The 20,195-nt window shown below is 36.2% G+C and overlaps 5 protein-coding genes across 5 annotated transcripts; 2 read left to right on the plus strand and 3 right to left on the minus strand.

The window, feature by feature from the left end:
* The first annotated feature begins 2,503 nt into the window (after nt 1–2,503).
* Nucleotides 2,504–3,442, plus strand: LOC106065531 (growth hormone secretagogue receptor type 1-like). Its single transcript, XM_013224370.2, has one exon. It carries the CDS (start codon nt 2,504–2,506, stop codon nt 3,440–3,442), a length of 939 nt encoding a protein of 312 aa, XP_013079824.2.
* A 137-nt stretch (nt 3,443–3,579) lies between these two features.
* On the minus strand, nt 3,580–5,031 carry LOC129924736 (myosin-6-like). The gene has a single exon (XM_056021244.1). The coding sequence runs from the start codon at nt 5,029–5,031 to the stop codon at nt 3,580–3,582; it is 1,452 nt and encodes a 483-aa protein (XP_055877219.1).
* Nucleotides 5,032–7,676: 2,645 nt separating this feature from the next.
* LOC106074080 (neuropeptides capa receptor-like) lies at nt 7,677–8,771 on the minus strand. Its single transcript, XM_013234803.2, has one exon. The coding sequence runs from the start codon at nt 8,769–8,771 to the stop codon at nt 7,677–7,679; it is 1,095 nt and encodes a 364-aa protein (XP_013090257.2).
* Nucleotides 8,772–13,223: 4,452 nt separating this feature from the next.
* On the plus strand, nt 13,224–14,282 carry LOC106074079 (growth hormone secretagogue receptor type 1-like). The gene has a single exon (XM_013234802.2). The coding sequence runs from the start codon at nt 13,224–13,226 to the stop codon at nt 14,280–14,282; it is 1,059 nt and encodes a 352-aa protein (XP_013090256.2).
* A 4,015-nt stretch (nt 14,283–18,297) lies between these two features.
* Nucleotides 18,298–19,386, minus strand: LOC129924737 (neuropeptides capa receptor-like). Its single transcript, XM_056021245.1, has one exon. The coding sequence runs from the start codon at nt 19,384–19,386 to the stop codon at nt 18,298–18,300; it is 1,089 nt and encodes a 362-aa protein (XP_055877220.1).
* Nucleotides 19,387–20,195: the final 809 nt, after the last annotated feature.

A 20,195-nucleotide genomic window follows, 5' to 3' on the forward strand; every position in this document is an offset into this window, starting at 1 on the left:
TTTATAGTTCATTTTTCATAGTTCGTGGTTCATAGTTCATGGTTCATAGTTTTACTTGGAATTATTTTGAAAGTCAATGTCTTTGGTTACTGTCAAGGCCAAAGGTTCACCCTGAGACCGTCTGGCAGCGCGATTGAAGCTTATTTCTAAATCGCTTCATAGGACATCCTAGCAGAGAAACGGTTTAGCCGTTAGCACTTCCTAGTTAGGAGTATTTATTACATTACAACTGAATTTAAATGTTCTACATTAGCAGAGACATATGGATTAAATTAGTTTTATGTTTTAAAAATCATTGTATATCAGTTTACCATGACATAGTACTCATCCCAAAAATATGTTATATTTATTACATACCGTATATCAACCCATTTTCGTGTCTGTCTGTCTGGTCAAACGTGTTTGTGTACATTGTTCCTGTGACGCCCAATCTCGATTTAGCTGAAATTTTGCACTATCATTTCTTGTACCTGACAATACATTAATAAAAAAGAATATAATTAGTTAATTAACTAATAAATGTTGTTTTTTTTTGGTTTGGAAACTCAAACAAGGGAAAGAAATTATACTTGACTGATAAGGTGGTATGCGTCGAATTAGTCCCCTTACTAAGTCGCTGCTTTAAAGTAAGTTTGAAACATACAATAAATAACTACATAGTCTTCTGTAGTCATAAGTAGATCTTAGTATGTCGGCATGAAACATACAATACATAACTACATAGTCTTCTGTAGTCATAAGCAGATCTGAGTATGTCGGCATGAGGAAGCGTGAACTAGGAGTCTGAAGTCAGGTAGTTCCCCCTTTTTTGTTTTCTAAATGCTGTTTAAAAACCGATGACGGTACCATTTACCCAGATATCTCTTTCTTTCTTTCCCTGTCCTCTCTTTTCATGTTTTCCCAAACTGGTCTAGATAAGTGATAGAATCATATTTAGAAAACGAATAGCTTGAAATAGCGCTAAACAAAAAACAAAACATTTATAATTGCAGACATTTGTTTTTTGTTGGTTGTTACATTTATGTGTATTCATGTGTATGTATGGTGTGTGTGTGTGTGTGTGTGTGTTTACGTGTTGTCTCCCTTGTCCTACTGTTCAGTGTGTTCACGTGCTCGCATGTTTGTCTCAAGTCTGTTATTAGTGTGTATTGAAGTCTCCTGTTAGTTTGTTTCCCTTTCTTGTCATGTCGATAACAGCTGAGTTGTAATTTAAACAGCAGTGTTGTTTCTACATCCTAATTGATAATATAACATTGGTGGTCTAGAACTCTAGATCTATCACAAATTTAATTACATGACTGATCCAAACAAATTGATACAATTACACTACACATAAGATTTTTTTTCAAAAGTATTGTTTATGTTTTTCTTACATTATCTTAAAACATCTTATTTAGAAAATGTCTAACTTCTTACACACAAAAATGAAAATGTTGGTAAAATGTTGTATATGTTTCGGATGTTTCTTTTGGAGATAATCGACTTCCTAGTCTAAACCTTCCGTAGTATGACGGGGGGATGGAGGCGGGCAGGGTTTGAATCCTGGACTATCGAAACGACTGAACTGAACACCGCGCATACCGCACAACCAGGCAGCCACCTTGACATCTAGAAGCTAACTCCCTTATTTCCTTCAATTTTATACACATGATGTCATTAAAATAATTTCTCCTATGGCTATTACATCAACTTGTTACTTCATGAGCTTTTGAAGCTAATCACCATCATTAGCTGACAACATGTCGATGTCGTGGGATTAAACGCAAGTTATTTCTCACGTTAGCTCCACACCTCAATACGTTCCAAAATGCCCAAAGCAAAATGCTAATAGTTGGCATCGATTGTTTCTGAAAACATTTTAATGATTGACACTTCGGAAACAAAATAAAATAAAAGTCAAAGTGAATAACAAGCTTGAATAAAAAAATTACTAATTAGTTAAATATTTTGTGAATATAACCAATCCGAGTGGAATAATTGGCATAATTTGACTAAAATATGATTTATCAACACAAATTACCAGAAAAAGTTTTTGTCGATACACATCTGATTTAAGATTGCTTTTAATCCAAGTTAAGTACAATAATAAAGAAGTATATTACAATCACATAATGAGAAAGTATATAAATAGTCCTTAAATTGTCATTGCAGTTAACGATTTATGAGACTCGAGATCTTTACATTTCTGAACTCACTTTCTTCCCCGTTTGAAATACACAAATATGCAAATAAAATGTAATGTTTTAATTTATTAAAAAATTCCCACCTTTTTATTCCCGTAGAAAAAAAAATACATTCAATAAAGTTTTAGAATTTCAAGCCGTTCGAGAAAAAAAAAAGTTTTAGGATGGTGTCTTTAAATGTTTTAACGAATAATTGGAATACATCTGTAGTTCCAATTGATACAAACGATAACCCATCCAGAGTTCTGGAAATCGGTGGCGAGTATTTAAGCTACTCAGCTAGAAAAATTTTCTTTCTTATTAACCACGTGATTGTCGACATGTGCATCTGCGTCTTCGGCATTGTGGGCAACTTTCTTAATATCAAAGTCTTCTTAAAACAAGGGCTTCGCACGTCTGTGAACCAGAGCCTTTGTGCTATGTCTTTGTCAGACCTTTTGGGCCTCATCTTTCAGGTCTGGCACAACTTTTGCATGAACCCATACCTGGAGCTAGCTGGACTACCTGTAGACTTTCTGAAAATACAAATTCTGACCGCGGGATGTCCGAACGTGGCCATGACACGCATCACTGGCTGGATCACGATGTATATTACAGCTGAAAGATGTCTCTCGGTCTTGCTTCCGTTGAGGATCAGACAGCTGGTTACGGTCAAAAGGACAGCGGTTGTATTAGTCTTATGCTACTGCATTAATCTGGCCTTTTACCTTCCGCTCTACGCTGGGAACTATTTAAGTTGGAGGTTCTATCCTAATCTGAACAAGACGATGCTTGGTGTCTCGTCGTGGGGGAATGCAGACTTGGTGGATTGGGTCATGAACGTGTCCCACTTCTATCTCTCGGTCATCGCTTTTATCTGCGTGGTCATCTTTACGGTCGTCTTGGTGGTCAGTCTGAAACGAAAGTCCAGGTGGAGGAGGAGCGCCACCTCTGACAGAGATCAGAACGAGGCTCTGTCCAGCCGAGAGAACAAAACCGTGGGGATGGTCATCATGGTGGCTGTCGTTCTCATCGTCTGCTACGCCCCTGGGGTCACGATCTCCTTCGTGGAGGTTTTCTATCCCGACTTTGGTATCTCTGCGAAACAGGAGAATGCCTATCACGTGATCTGGTCCTTTTGTTTTGTGTTTCATTCAGTTAACGCCAGCATCAACGTCATCGTCTATTACAGGATGAGTTCTAAATATAGAAACACGCTGCAAGAGATTTTCCCGGTTTTTAAATCGAAAGCAAAACTTGATGATAAATTAGGAAACTAAAATTATTCAAGATTTACAGCCTGAGTATTTGGTGCACAGGATATGAAAGTATTAATATGCAAAGAACTCTAATTTTTTTCGCACTTTTCATAATCGAAGAATCAAATATCTTAGCTCTTTTTTAGTACAAAGATATTTTATCTATTTTTTTTATTTGGCAACAATTGATCTTTTAATATGGCGTCTTTATAATTTAAAACTATGTCTAATTCTTTCCCACTCTCTTCTAATTCTTTCCCACTCTCTTCTAATTCTTTCCCACTCTCTTCTAATTCTTTCCCACTCTCTTTTAATTCTTTCCCACTCTCTTTTAATTCTTTCACACTCTCTTTTAATTCTTTCCCACTCTCTTCTAATTCTTTCCCACTCTCTTCTAATTCTTTCCCACTCTCTTCTAATTCTTTCCCACTCTCTTCTAATTCTTTCCCACTCTCTTCTAATTCTTTCCCACTCTCTTCTAATTCTTTCCCACTCTCTTTTAATTCTTTCACACTCTCTTCTAATTCTTTCACACTCTCTTCTAATTCTTTCACACTCTCTTCTAATTCGTTCACACTCTCTTCTAATTCTTTCACACTCTCTTCTAATTCTTTCATACTCTCTTCTAATTCTTTCACACTCTCTTCTAATTCTTTCACACTCTCTTCTAATTCTTTCACACTCTCTTCTAATTCTTTCATACTCTCTTCTAATTCTTTCACACTCTCTTCTAATTCTTTCATACTCTCTTCTAATTCTTTCATACTCTCTTCTAATTCTTTCACACTCTCTTCTAATTCTTTCATACTCTCTCCTAATTCTTTCACACTCTCTTCTAATTCTTTCATACTCTCTTCTAATTCTTTCACACTCTCTTCTAATTCTTTCATACTCTCTCCTAATTCTTTCACACTCTCTTCTAATTCTTTCCCACTCTCTTCTAATTCTTTCACACCCTCTTCTAATTCGTTCACACTCTCTTCTAATTCTTTCACACTCTCTTCTAATTCTTTCCCACTCTCTTCTAATTCTTTCACACCCTCTTCTAATTCTTTCACACTCTCTTCTAATTCTTTCACACTCTCTTCTAATTCTTTCACACTTTCTTCTAATTCTTTCACACTTTCTTCTAATTCGTTCACACTTTCTTCTAATTCTTTCACACTCTCTTCTAATTCGTTCACACTCTCTTCTAATTCTTTCCCACTCTCTTCTAATTCGTTCACACTTTCTTCTAATTCGTTCACACTTTCTTCTAATTCTTTCACACTTTCTTCTAATTCGTTCACACTCTCTTTTAATTCTTTCACACTTTCTTCTAATTCTTTCACACTTTCTTCTAATTCGTTCACACTTTCTTCTAATTCTTTCACACTTTCTTCTAATTCTTTCACACTCTCTTTTAATTCTTTCACACTTTCTTCTAATTCGTTCACACTTTCTTCTAATTCTTTCCCACTTTCTTCTAATTCTTTCACACTTTCTTCTAATTCGTTCACACTTTCTTCTAATTCGTTCACACTTTCTTCTAATTCTTTCCCACTCTCTTCTAATTCTTTCACACTCTCTTCTAATTCTTTCACACTCTCTCCTAATCCTCCACTGTTCATATTATTTGTACGTTTTTCTTAACCTTTTCTTTTATCGCAACCCCATTTCGTTCTATCGCTTTCTCTTCTTTTTTTTTCTTACTTCAAGAACGTAAAATGTGATTTTCAAAATCAATGTGTACACAATGGAAAAAATTCTAGGGTTAATATAACAAAAGGTATGTAAATATTGCAATATTGAGAGGCATCAAATAATTTTTTTTTTTAATTTTATTTTGCTTTTTCTATTTAAATAGTGTTTTAATGTGTGATTTAATATGAAAAAGGTTTGATCATCCGTCGCCCATCGGCACCTTGTTCAGAAGACGCTCCCCAAAGAAATCTGTTATTAGCGACATCCTCAATCTCATCCCATATGATGCCATGCTGTACGGTCTTTGTTGTCAAGCTTTGAATTTATATGGCGCTGCTGTCCTGGGCGATGGCTGCTTGGTTGTGCGGCATGCGTGACTGGACTGTCGTTCGGGCTTCTTGGTGGTCACGGGCTCATACCCTGGCCGCTGCCATCCCCCCATCCTGCTGCGGGAGGTTTAGAATAGAAACTAGATTATCTTCAACTATGAAGGAACATCCGAAACATGTAAAACATTTTACAAGCCAACGTTAGAACAAGGATAAAACAGAAGAGATAACTAGATCTAGAAAAATGTGTTTTATTTTGTAAGAAAAATTAACAAGATTGGGGTCAATGATCAAAACAGTATCAATCTATTTGACATATGCGAATATATTTTGAAAGGTAAATTATTATTTTTTCTTATGCGTATAGATCAGTGGTTCTCAACCTTTTAGGCTCGGTGACCCATTTTAACACCCCCCCCCCCTTCCGCATACACACACAGCAATAGAAGAATGGACAAAAGCAATTCATTTTTTCGATGGTCTTAGGCGACCCCTGGCAAATCGTCAATCGACCTCCAAAGGGGTCGAGACGCACAGGCAGCTCACTACCGCAGTGGTGGGGCCATAGTACAACTACTCTTGTTATCTCTGTCAAAGATTTAATGTAATATTGGTGTGTAACTGTGTAAATATTATTAACTACAGATATGCCAAAGAGAAAAGAACGTGTCTTCCGTTCTCGGATGAAGTTGAAATTTTGCATAATTATTCACAGTCGATAATAACACACGAATCGATCCGAAAATTAATTAATTAGTTAATCATTAGCACTAATTAATTAATTTTGTTGTATACATAGAAGAAAGGGAGGTAAACCTTGTAACTTTCAGATACATTTAGTAATTAGCAGTTACGTCCTCTTACATAACGTTTATTTTTAAAAGTATCCCTTTTTTTGTCTAGTTCTGGCTTTCTTATGAATGTTTTATCTCGAACTGTCCAAATGTTTTACTAGCAGCAATTAGGACTTAATGAAATTCATTTTCACGAAGCTTCTATCAACTCACTCTGTCCGTCTGGCTGTGCAATTGAAGCCAGTCACTTTCATGGAACATTCAAGCAGAGAAACGGATTAACCGTTAACACTTCCTAGTCAGGAATATTTATTTCATTACTAATGAATTTATATGCTCTACATTGGCTGAGACACATGGGTTAAAATATGTAAAAGTTTTATTTATAAAATGTGTATATCAGTTTTCCCATGACATAAGCAATTATCTTTGTAGTTTAAAGTTTGTACACGTTATTTTTACGACCCCCAATCTCGGGTCAAGTTGAAAGGTTGTACACTTATTTCATTCACATGACAAGAATCAAGTTTTAAAAATTATTATTTAGTTAATTAACTAATGGTATTTAATTATTTCGTTTTGTATCTTCAACAAAAGAAATAAATCCTACTTGACAGATGTGGTGGAATAAGTAGAATTAATCCCCAGAGGAATCTTGAGTCCTGAGTGAACATATTTTTTTATGCTTTTAAAAAACGATCATGTAAACATTCACATACACCCCCTTCTTCCCCCCCCCACCTTTCACAACAGGTCCAGACAAGTGATAGGATCATTGAAAAATCTAAAAGCTAAACAAAAACAAATGGAAAAAAAAATATTTGTAATCGCACAGATTTATTATGAAATAGGGTATGATAGTCAGTTATTACATGAATGATCCGATGTAATTAATACAATTAGAATTAATATAAACTATGTTTTTAAAACGTATTTATAATGTTTTCATTTTGAATGTTCAGATTGTTATACCAGGTAGCGGTATTGAAACCTAAAATACTGCAGATTGAAGAATGGTAAAAAAATTGAAAAGACGTTTTCGCTAGTACTAAATGGAGACATTTTTTTTTTTGGAATCGTAATTTTGTTGCCCTGTTTTTTGATAATACATTCAGTATACGTTCACCGTAACAACAGATAACTTTTACGTCACCTCCTCTATAGACCACAAGGTCTGAAAGGGAAAAGATATATTTATGTGCATTCGAAATCTAATTTATCGTCAAAGACAGAACCAATGTATTTAAAGTATGTAAAGATTACAAATATAAAGGAATTCAAATATATTTTGAAATGTAAATCATTCTTTACAAGGTAAACAAACAAAAATTTGTTTTTTAAAAAAAATTGCTATCTGGGTATTTAGGATCTTGCAAATGTCAACATTACCCCCTCCTAAAGAAAAATATCAGCCATCACTTTTGCATGTCTACTAGACAACATTTCTGTCTAATTGTTGTCTCCCTTGTTTCTATTTTTAAAACATGGGACGATCTCATTCATTGTCGCTCTATATTTAGAACTCATTTTATAGTAAACTACGACATTGATGCTGGCGTTGATTGAGTGAAATATAAAATTAAAAGACCAAATTACTTGGTAAAAATTGCTCTGTTTGGCTACGATTCTGAATTCCGGATAAAGCGCCTCCGTGATGGCGCAACACACGCCAGGGGCGTAGCAGACGATAAGGACAATGGCCACCATAATGACCAAAGCAATGGTCTTATTCTCTCGGCTCGTGCGCGCCTCGCGCTGGTCAGTGCCGGAAGTAGCGCCTCTCCTCCACTTTGATTTCCTTCTAAGGCTGATAACTAGGACGGCTGTAAAAATAATCACAAAGATAAATGCGAATAGGGACAAGTAAAAGTGCGAAGTGTTAATGAGCCACTCGACTGCCGGCTTGTTCCCACGGAAGGCAAGTCCAAGCTGTGTCTTGTTTAGACTCGGGTAAAACTTCCAGGTCACGTAGTCTGAAGACGTGACCGGAAGGTAGAATGCTAAGTTTATTCCGAACATGAGAAGCAGGTTGATCGCTGTCCTCCTGAAGGTGATGATTTCTCGAATCTTCAAAGGGAGCACAACAGAGAGACATCTTTCCGCAGTGATGTACATGGTTATCCAACCAGTCACCCGCACCATTAAAATGCTTGGACGCCCTGCCGTCAGCATTTGAATTTCCAGGAAATCGAAAGGTAAATTTGCTAATTCCAGGTACGGGTTGAGACAAAAGTTGTGCCAGACTTGAAAGCTGAGACCAGTGAGGTCAGAGATGGACATGGCGAAAAGACTCAAGTTAACAGATTTGTGAAGTCCCTGCTTCAAGAAGACAGTGATATTTAGGCAGTTTCCGACAATCCCAAAGATACAGATGCACATGTCCACTATCACGTGGTTGACCAAGATGAAGATCTTTTTGGCGAAGTCGTCTATGAGCACGCCATCATTGTCATCACGCGCACCTGACTGGTCAGTGTTGTTAGGGTGAAGTGTGGTGTTGAGCATGGTCCACTGGCTCATCGAATTCTCAGCACTGACCGTCATGACGAAACTGTTTCACGTATGAAACTGTTTTTTTTTCTATTTGTGTAATCGCATTCTTAAAGCTTTTTTATAACTACAAACAATTATTAGACGCATTCCCTTCATAGTTGAAAGATTACCCGAATCAAAATTAATATACACAAAAATGTTTCTAGATAGAAAAATGTCATATAGAAATACAGTAAAAAATGACGCATTAATAAAACGAAACTTTAATTTAACGCAATAGACAATCATTAGACTTATTGAAACATACAACGGAATAATTATGAAAGGAAGTAAATAATTCAGCGAATTAATAAAACTTCGGTAGGTTTTCCTATTAAAGCAACTCGTCATAACGAATTATAGTAGCCCTAGCTTTATAAATGTCTTTATGAGAATTCAGACTAATAAGAGAAATAAGGATCAAGCCATTGTCTCCATCTCAAAATTGTGTGAACCATCCAAATATGGTCTCAATGTGTTTGTCGTTATATGCTGATAGTAGATGTAATGTGTGTCTCCTTGCAAATTATATCTAACTTAAAATAATTTAAAACTGATAATGACGTTTTAAAAATCCCATTTAGCCTACGCTAAGGAGTATATTTAGCTAACGGCTGTATAATTAGGCTTTGTCTTATTGATACTTGACTTGACGTAATGACTTTAATTACACCTAGATTACATCCTTTGTATACGTGAAATGTAATTAGGACGTTTTGTCCCGTGACTATTGCCCGAAGTAAAACACCTAAATAATATAGTGGGTGTACAGAGAAATGAGTAGTAATTATCACATTGCATTTAAAATAATGGAATGACATGTGTTTGTGTGTATATTTTAGCATGTATGTTAATGCTATTTTTAAGACCAATTTCCATATAACCTGAACAGAAATTTCCCTACGGTCTATACAGACAATAAATTGCCCCATAAAGTCGATGTAGCGATTGATTCAAAAATACGTATTCACTTGAATAATATAATTCCTAAATAAATGAGTTGATAACTAGACGTACGGAATATGTTTGTTTTGTCTGCATGATAATTCAAAGCTCCAATCTCGTTGGTATGAGGTAAATGACTACTAATGCAGTAGTGCCTTTTAGGACCTAGGTGCTATATTATTATATATTTAGGAAGAAAAGATTAGAAAGATCACGCTGAGATAATAAAAATGAAATAAATAATGAAACTCACTGAATCCTAGGAATACAGTGTTACTATGTGATCTAACGGTTAAGGTTACAGTTACAGATGGAGAACAGTGGTCAACGTTACGTTAAACATTTCAATTTTTATTATATATTATATTATTATCATTACAGTCTGTCTTTCTGTCAGGTAGAAAGTTTGAACACGTTAGTTCTCCCACACCTATTCTCGGATCAAGTTGAAACTTTGCACAATTATTCATTGGGAAAAATAATACTTAAATAAAAAAAAGGTCTATCAATTACGGGTAGCTAATTATTTTGTTTGATACCACCATAGGACATTAATCCTTCAGTGCTAAATACGCGAGGTTCGGAGCACGCTATCTCAACCAAACATATTCTGAGATTAAGTTCAAACCTAGCAGTTATTTTTTTTATTTAATAAAACATGTATTAATTAAAAAAAAAAAACTAATCAACATCAACTATTGATAACCAATTCATTTGTCCGAGATAGAAAAGGGGAGATAAATGTAAATTATTGACAGGTTTAGTTTTAAGTGTGGAGTTTTTCCCCTTAGATAAGCTTTTTTTAAAGTATTTTTTTTTTAACATTTTGTTTCGTGTCTTTGACCAAAGTATTTAGAGAGGGGGAGGGGTAGTGCAGAGCTGATTTGTTTATAAAATTATCGATGGTGCCAAATAATAATAATAACAATAATAATTACCATCTGAAAGTGTCTTCTCAGCTGGTGTCCACTGATCTGGGGGGTGCAGAGGAATATAGCTGGCAGGAAATGGCCTCTGAAAGAGCCAGTTCCCAGAGCGCTCACAAAGGCTGCGGGGACACACATTTGAAACCCAAAGAAAATCTCTTATTGAAGACAGGAGCAGTAGACGAATAGGCAACATATAAGTAGACCGCCATCGGACAACGGCTTTGTCTACACGAGCTGCGGAAAAATATGCAGGTAGCGATTGGGTCTACGTAATCATGCAAAACACTGCACTCATCCTTAATCTTCGGGATCGAAGACATTGTCATTTAATGTTTGTTTAACCTTCCAGATTTTTTTTAAAGAGTAATACCGAACTATTTGATATGTTTATGATTACAGGTTTCTTTTCATGATTTTACTTTTAAATTACTATAAATGTAATTTGCTTAAAATAAACATAATATCTAAATATGTTAGCAGTTAGCTACTTAATTGTCATTTTTTTAAATAGTCTAATTTTGTTTTTACATCCAAGCATAAAATAAGTCCCGGCTTTAATTTAAATAAGATAATAAATTTCAGAAAAAAAAAATGTATTTTCAAAATATGGCTTTTTTAAACACAAATCAATCTATGAAATCACTCTGTCAGATTGTCTTTCAATCTGGTAAAAAGTTTGATCATGTTTTTTTCTCCCATTTCCCATTCTCGGATCAAGTTAAAACTTTGCACAATTATTCATTGAACCTGACAAGACATGAATCAATAAAAAAAAAATGTAACCAATTAGTTAATTAATTGTTAGTGATTAATTATTTTGTTTTGATATCGAAATAAGGGGAATAAATGCTACTTAATGAGAGATATGGATTTAATCCCCTTAAGACGTTTTGACACGTTGTTTTTTTTCTCCCACTTCCAATTCACAGATCAAGCTGAATGGCCGAACATTAAAATAAGTTGACTCATTTAAATATATAGAGTCAAACATAACAAGAGAGTAAGATGAATAAAAGAGATACAAACCCGCTTAAGCTTGACATCATTTGTCATGAGCGAATTGGAAAATCTGGAAAAGTAACACCAGCCTTTGAGAGTAAAGACGGACGAACGGACAGACGATCAAACATTTCACACAAAACTAATAGCGTCTTTTCCCCTTTCGTGGGCCGCTTAAAAATGTAACTGTACTTTATGCGTTATGTCTTCCTTTGAAAAAAACAGTCCTTAATTACTCGGTCATCATATGTCAACATTTGTGATTAGTTCAGAGTCAAATATTGGTGCAAGAAACATCACAACCCCCCCCCCCCCCAGAGTTAGTTTTAATGAAACAGACAATTAAGCGAGTGAAAGAAATTCAGGCATTTCTTTACAAGTTTGACATTTTAATTTTGGAGATGGCCCAAAAGCTTATTAAATTAATTGCTTGAAGCTGAAAACAAATTATCTTAAATATTTACACGTGCACTACAAATCGATTTTAATTTGACAAAATCTAATATTACTGAAAAGAAAAAAAAAAGAAAAAACACTAATTAGAGAGAAAATAAAATTATATATAGTAAGCATACAAATGCCATTAGCGTTTTCTATGGGCATATGTGAAGATCGATTGACAGTTTGTGATGGTAAGTAAGTGTAATTCATCTCACCGTATTTTACCGGGGGGTACTATAATTATATTATATAAGCATGGTGACATAATTATGATTACCAAAAAAACATTGACTCTATCATTTCCCGACATGCTTCAATTAGTTTTCACCCTGCAAAGCTGTCAACATAATCATATTGTCGGGGATCCTAACTGAAATTTTTCTTTCTATAATTCGCGAAATTATTGATATTAATTCCAAAACTTGTATAACATATTAAGATTTTTTGGAAAAGGAAGTTTTTTTTTAAAGAAGTTAAGAAAGAGAGTACTTGTTGATAACTGCTTTCTTCAATTGCCAGCTAGTTAGGGAAAAGTAAATAGACACACACACAAAACAACTCATGCACACACACACAAAACAACTCATACACGCAAAGAAAAAGCTAGAGCAACTTAAAAATAAGTTTAATCATTACCAGCTTACCCATACCCCGAGAGCTGTCACCTCTTTAAGGCAAAAGGTAATTTTAAAAAAGTTCTTCTTGGACGTAAAAGAAAGTATGCACTCATCGATGTGAAAAGAGAATTTAGAATGGGCTCATCTTCGTGTAAAAAGAGAATGTTAGTTTGCTGTGATCATTAAAGAGATTCAACAAGTGACTTGAAGTTAACAAAGACAAAAAAAAGTTTTTTTTTTAAAGATATGAAAATTGAAACAATTTAAGCTGAAACGTTAGAGCCATATCTTTTAATTATACATTTAAAACTTACTGGCTGCCCAAACAAGAGATTCATAACTGGGTCTGTGTAAGTCACACGAAAAGCTAGTCATCTTTAATCTTCGGAGTCAAAGAAATTACCACAGAAATATAAGATTCAATCGTAGGAAAACGTCGTATACAGAAAGTTTAAGTCAGCGCCCCACTGATTGCATTTAAAGGAAAAGAAAAATCGGAAATTGTTAATGAAAACGTATATCCAGATATCATTATGGCTAGTAGACAAAATAGTTCGATGCTCAACCTGGGCAGTCATGATGTTGGTAGTACCTGGATGGACAATGCTGATAGTGGTCAACTGCTCAGTGACACAGCTAGAAATGTGTTTATCCTTGTGAACCATGGAGTCATCGGTACACTTATGTGTTTGTTTGGGACGGTAGGAAACTGTCTCAACATTGTTGTTTTTCTTCGACAGGGACTGCGCAAGTCCATGAATTTGAGCCTGTTCTCCATTTCCGTTTCCGACTTTCTCGGGCTGGTGTTGCAGATATGGCATAATTTCTGTTTGAACCCTTACGTGGGGCAGATAGAATCCCCACTTGATTTTATGCAGATACAGTACCTGACCGCTGGATGGCCAAACGTGACGGCTGTTAGAATCACTGGCTGGACCACGGCCTTTATGACTCTAGAGCGATGCTTATCGATAGCCATGCCCTTAAAGATTAAGCAGGTGATTACATTCAGTAGAACTCTATTTATTATCACTGTAATATACGTATTGAATGTGACTGCCCTAACACCGCTCTACCTGTCAGCCTACCTGGCCTGGTACCATAATCCTGGCCAGAACTCCACCAAACTTGGCGTCTTATTCACGGCTAATACTTTGGAGATGCAAGGATTGGTCTTCATCTTCCACGCCACCTTGTCTATAGCCTCATTCATCTTCGTTCTCATATTCACCGCCATTTTGGTTTTGAAACTAAAGCAGAAGTCAAAATGGCGGAAGCAGGCGACGCACGATAACGACCAGAACGAGGCTTTGTCAACTCGCGAGAGAAAAACCGTCCTTCTGACGATCGCGGTTGCATTCGTTCTTATCGTCTGCTACACACCAGCTGTGGTCGGCTCCATCACCACAACAATTGCTCCAGACTTTGGCATCAACGGGAGGCAAGCCAACGTCTTCCATGCAGTGTATTCTTTCGCATTTTTGCTTCACTCGACCAACTCTAGCATTAACGTAGCGGTCTACTACAAGATGAGTTCCAGGTACAGGCAGACATTTCAGGAGCTCTTCTTTAAGAAGAAAACTAATAAATGAAAATGGACATGAGCAAGGTAGTTCACTCACAGTAGAAAGCCGTTTATCAGGAAAGTCGAATATCCGCACTGCCTTTTACAAATCTTCTATCAGCTTTGTCCGCCTGTCTGTCTGGTCGAATGTTTGTACACGTTATTTATCTCACACCCAATCTTCGATCAAGCTGAAATTGTGCTTAGCTATTTCTTTTACCTGACAAAAGGTGAATCAATTTTAAGAAATTAATCAGTTAGATAATTGACTATTGGTAGTTAATTTTTTTTTTTTGGTATCTCGAAAAAGGGAAAGAAAGTATAATTGACTGAAGTGGTGGTATAAGCTGAATTAGTACCCTTTATAGGTCATTACTTCAAAGTAACTTTATACAAGTGATAGATAACTATACAATCTAGCAGAGTGGTTAGGATTAACAGCTTGAGGAGGTTTGAGCCATGAGTTCGAATCAACCTTTTTGCTTTTCTTTTTTTTTTTTAATGCTTTTAAAAAGCGAATACAATAAAAGTTACACCAGATATCCCATTCTTTCTACCCCCCCCCCTCCCGCCAGCTCTTATTTTCCTAACTGGTCCAGATAAGCGACAGAATCATAGAATATTGAGAGCGATAAAAGCAGGAAATAGCGCTAAACAAAAACAATTGGTACAAAAATATTTCTAATCGCACAGATTTATTGGTCTAGATCAGTGGTTCCTAAACTTTTTTGTCTCAAATTATCCTCCAGCATAATTAGTTTCATATTTTATAAAAAGACAGTCAACCGCTAGTTTGACAAGGAATAAATGAATCCCAATTTTAAATAACCACCGCTGTACAATCTACATTTCTTTTTTTTAAACATTACTTACATGTAGACAAATTTAAACTATTTTAATAAGATTTGAAAATAAGTACAAAAACTTTTTGTTTGAATAGCAGGATAAATATTAAAGGATTATCTAAGATACAAACATATATATATATATGGCCTCCTTAAGTCGCGAAGCGACTATGGATCATCTCATGGAAATGAGATCAATGCATAGGCATTAGCCGTGGTCGGAACGCGGTCGCCCACACATCAGTTCCCCCCCTCTCCACGCAGATGACGTATCTCCAAAGGAACGGCAGTGCCGATACAGTTAGTGGTCAGCGGCAGTGTGGATGGCTGCCTGGTCGTGCGGTTTGCGCGCTGGACCGTCGTTCGGATTTATCGACGGTCGAGGGTTCAAACCCTGCCCGCTCCCATCCCCCGTCGTCCTGCGGGAGGTTTGGACTAGGAAGTAAACTATCTTCAACTCTGAAGGAACATCCGAATTATGTAAAACATTTTACAAACATCGCGGGTTCTGCCAAGGCGTAGCACTGGGTGCTGCAAACTGCTTTTGGGGTCGCCAGCTCCAATGGCGTCCTTCATAATATTTGATAACTAGATCTAGATTATGACATTTGAAATGTATTATAATTAACTAATTAGTGATAAGTTTATTTCTAAACCAACTTTTAAATATCCGGCTGCTTATTGAAAGTTGGAGCAATGAATCTAAAATTCTAAATGTTCGTCTGTTTTTGGGTAAATATTCTTATCAATCCTGCACTCTAGTTGTAATCTAACAATCGCATCTCAAACCAAGAATGCAGCCTTATTGTTTATGTATTTGGCTTCATAAGGCTTTTTAATGTTTAAAAAATTACATTCTTTCTTTAAAAAAATATATAAGCTGGCTTTTTATCGGTACCAAACAATTTACCCTATCAGAGAAAGTTTTTTTTTTTTCAAACTTTTTTTTGTGGAGAGTGGTTTTCTAGACTTTGTGCCGACGTTTCGGCGGGCTGGATAGAGCCATGTCGCAGGTCGAATGTGGCCCACGGGCCGTATTTTGGGCATCACTGCTATATAGAATTGTTACTCTACATTAGATGGACCTAATTCACTCAGCTTTATTGCTTGATTAAGAATTACATCAGCCTTGTCGTGCGGTTTGAGTTCTAGACTGTCTTTCGGACTAATCGATGGTCCCGGGTTCCAACCTTGTCCATCCCCCGTCGTCCTGCTGGAGGTTTGTACTAGGAAGTAAATTAACTTCAACTCTGAAGGAACATCTAAAACATTTTACAAACAAACATCTATGTTACTAAATATATTGATACTGTATTTTCTAATCTACTTTAACAAAATACATCTAAGAAAGCATAGTATTCATTATTTATTTTATTTTATTCATAATTTTTATTTTAATTATCAAGTTGAAGTAACTCTATTATTGTAAGCATACTTCTGACCTCAATGATGGGACACTCTAAGATAATCCTACAACTGTGTGAAATTAATGTATCAATGATATGATCCAGAAACGATCATAACACCGCTCAACTTCAAAAAAGACCTGATAATCTTCAATTCTGGAGGGGACATTGGAAACATGTAAAACCTACAAACTATGAAAGTTCAGGCTGACTCGGGCTCCCACTTGAGATCATGATATTAAGATGCCCCCCCCCCCCCCGGCAATAAATTATAACCCATGCTTTGTGTTCGTCTTTCGAAGTATTAGATGTAAAGTCTTATGGTTACGTTTGTTGTTTTATTATTTAAAATAAATATCTTCTACAAAACCACTGCTGAGATATGGTGTTTATTACAGTAAAAAACAGAGACATTACAAATAATAGTGCTTTGGAAATAGATTTGATGACAGCTTATTCAGAATCAAAAGTTTTATACGAATGAATAAAATAAATTCCCTCAACCGTTTACATAACACAGTTTTGTGACCTCAAATACCTTTTTGTTCCACCCGTACTTTTTTGACATGTACCTGTTAACACACACCATGTAGACAGTTTTATTGCCTCGAGTCTCACAGTCACCCACCCGTATCGTATCAACAAGGGAAACAAACATCATTTTCTCGTCCAGACATTGCGTCACTGACACATGCGTCCTCCCGTAACTCCAGTCCCCACAATGAGTTTCCCCTAAAACTTGTGAATCTATTTTTTGGCCATTACACTATATTGTGCTGCTACATTTATTTAGTAATAGTTACTCGAAGCTCAAAAACAAAACACAAGCGAAAATATTTTAAGTTCAATATATTATCGCCATGAATTTATCTTCTACTACAATCAGAGGCGGACTGGCTATCTTATCTTATCTTATCTTATATAATACAGACGTTACTTCAAAAAAGAAGATGATTACGTCCTACGCGTCATGCATTTAGTCATGCATATAAACCAACGACTTAAATTCTGCCACGTCACTGGTTTTCCTGGCTAGCTCAGGCAACCCATTCCATGCTCTAATAGCACTAGGAAAAAGGAGTATTGGCTATATGGGCTTTCGGACAAATGCCCGGTAGGCCGGTCCCCTAATGGGCCGGTAGGGCCACGGAAATAGCCGCATGGATGCCACTATTGCACGCGATGATAAATTGTTAAAGGTTTTCTAATATCCTCTTATAAAAGGAGCCATCTGAACGTCGTGTTAAAAAAAATGTTCTCCAGGCTCTACACTACAGTCTAACGCTAATTTAATGTAACACAATTTCCGAAATAATGTAATAGCCTACATTCGTAGGCAATGCCACTGATAAAAATTCATCCACTTAGCGATGAGAAAGCCACTTAAGGCCTATATTTCTTATAAAGATAAGAGCTCACTGTGTGCATGCGTACAGGTATCGATACATTATCAAATAGAAAGATATAGAAACGACCGGGCCGCCCCTGACTACAACGTAAACATAGGTTCACCGTTCTTAAATATTGTTTGTAGAATATAAGGCTGTTCTCTGTTTTTTTGTAGTGATATCAGGACATTAATAAATCCGATCAACTTTATCTAGTACCTAATAATTGTTAGCTAGAAAGTAAATTCGGTAAACTATTGTACAGGCAATACAACACCCTGGTTATTTGTTGACTACAAATTAGACATATGTTAACATGAAAACCCATCCCTAAGAACCATAAAACAGTAACATATTAAATACTCAAGCAAAGCCTAAACATTTCACCGAATTGTATTTACTGACTATAAGGAATTAGAAAATGGTTTGACAGAAAAGTAGTGTTTTTTTTGCTGCTGACCACCCTTTCTGCTCTTCCTTGCGAAGAAGAGTTCCTGAAATGTCTGTCTGTACCTGGAGCTCATCTTGTAGTAGACCACCACGTTGATGCTGGAGTTGAAAGAATGGAGGACAAAGGCGAAGGAGAATGCAGCGTGATAGACATTGGCTTGCCTCCCAGTGATGGCGAAGTCTGGCGTTATTGCTGTCGTGATGGAGTAGACCACGACTGGAGTGTAGCAGACGATTAGAACAATGGCTACCGCAATCGTCAGCACAACGGTTTTCCTCTCGCGAGCAGACGCAGCCTCGTTCTGGTCATTTATGTGGGTCACCTGCTTCCGCCATTTTGACGTCTGCTTCAGCTTGACAACCAAAATGGCGGTGAATATGACGACGAGGAGGAATGGGATCACGGACAGGGAGGCGTGGAAGAGGAAGACTAGCCCCTGCATCTCCAGCTTGTTGCCTCTGAAGGCGATGCCGAGCTGGGTGATGTTCAGCTTGGGGTTAAAGTTCCAGCTAAAATATGCTGACAGGTAGAAAGGAGTGAGGGTTGATACATTCAGGATGTATATCAAGATGATTATGCAGGCCGTTCGCTTGAATGTAATCAACTGCTTGATCTTTAATGGCATGGCGATGGACAAACATCTTTCCAGAGCCATGAACGTTGTGACCCACTCTGTTATTCTTATCGCTGCACCATTCGGCATCCCAGCTGTCAGATACTGTACCTGTATGAAAGAAACCGGAGCTTCTAAATTCTCCACGAAAGGATTCAAACAGAAATTGTGCCAAACTTGCAAAACCACTTCTATCAGATCCGAAACGGAAATAGCCATGAGGCTCAAGTTTTGAGACTTGCGCAGCCCCTGCCTAAGAAACACTGTGATATTGAAACAGTTACCCACAATCCCAAAAAGGCAAATAAATGTGCTAATAACAACATGGTTGATAAGGAAAAAATAATTCCTAGCGCTGTCGGTAAGCATTGTACCATCTCCGATATTGTCCACTCCTTTATCAAAAGTGTCAAAACTGAACACGGACATGTTATATACAGTATCCATCGTACAAGATGTTATATATATGAAAGATTATTTTACTCTGATCTATAAATAAATAACGTACTTTTCAAATGAAATAAATGTAAAATCATTAACTCTTTCTCTCCGTAATTACTTTCCTCGTTCCGATAGAATTATTCATTCTATTCCACTATCCTGTCAAGATTTAACTTCAAGAACTTTTTTGTTGGATATCAGAAAATGTAAAATTTGGTAAAGAATTGTATGAGAATGCGTGCTCTTTTTAAACAACACAAATTCAAGTTTATAAATCCATAAATTAATTTAGATTAATTGGGTCAAATCAACGTTGGCATCGTCAATTAGGAGAGAAAGAGTTAATGCAAAGATCGGTTAGCTAATATTTAGCTACTATCTCTTTGTTCACTCTCATGCTGACAGAGCTTTAGTTGAAACGACTGAGCATGTTTTTTTAGACATTAGAATATTTTAAAAAGAACAGTTTGTTTTCTTTTAATGTATTTTCATATCTAGTTGTTGATGCCTTGACTATGTAAATAATGTGCTAATACATAAAAAAAAAGTAAGATCATAAACTAAGAATTTATTATAACTTTCTTTAAAAGTTAACTATTTGTATTAATTATTGAGGATTCCAAATTACCTTTAATAATACTTATGAAGGAAATTGAAAAAAAGGGGCATGATTTAAGGTAATATGCGAAAATAATCGAACTAATTTATTATAAAATCACGACGTATAAGCTAAATCTCGAAAGCGCATTTCGTAATTACTATGATTTAGGTCAATTAATCGGCATGTTTGACTGACG

The sequence above is a fragment of the Biomphalaria glabrata genome, chromosome 2 (genome assembly GCF_947242115.1).
Source record: "Biomphalaria glabrata chromosome 2, xgBioGlab47.1, whole genome shotgun sequence".
NCBI lineage: Eukaryota > Metazoa > Mollusca > Gastropoda > Planorbidae > Biomphalaria > Biomphalaria glabrata.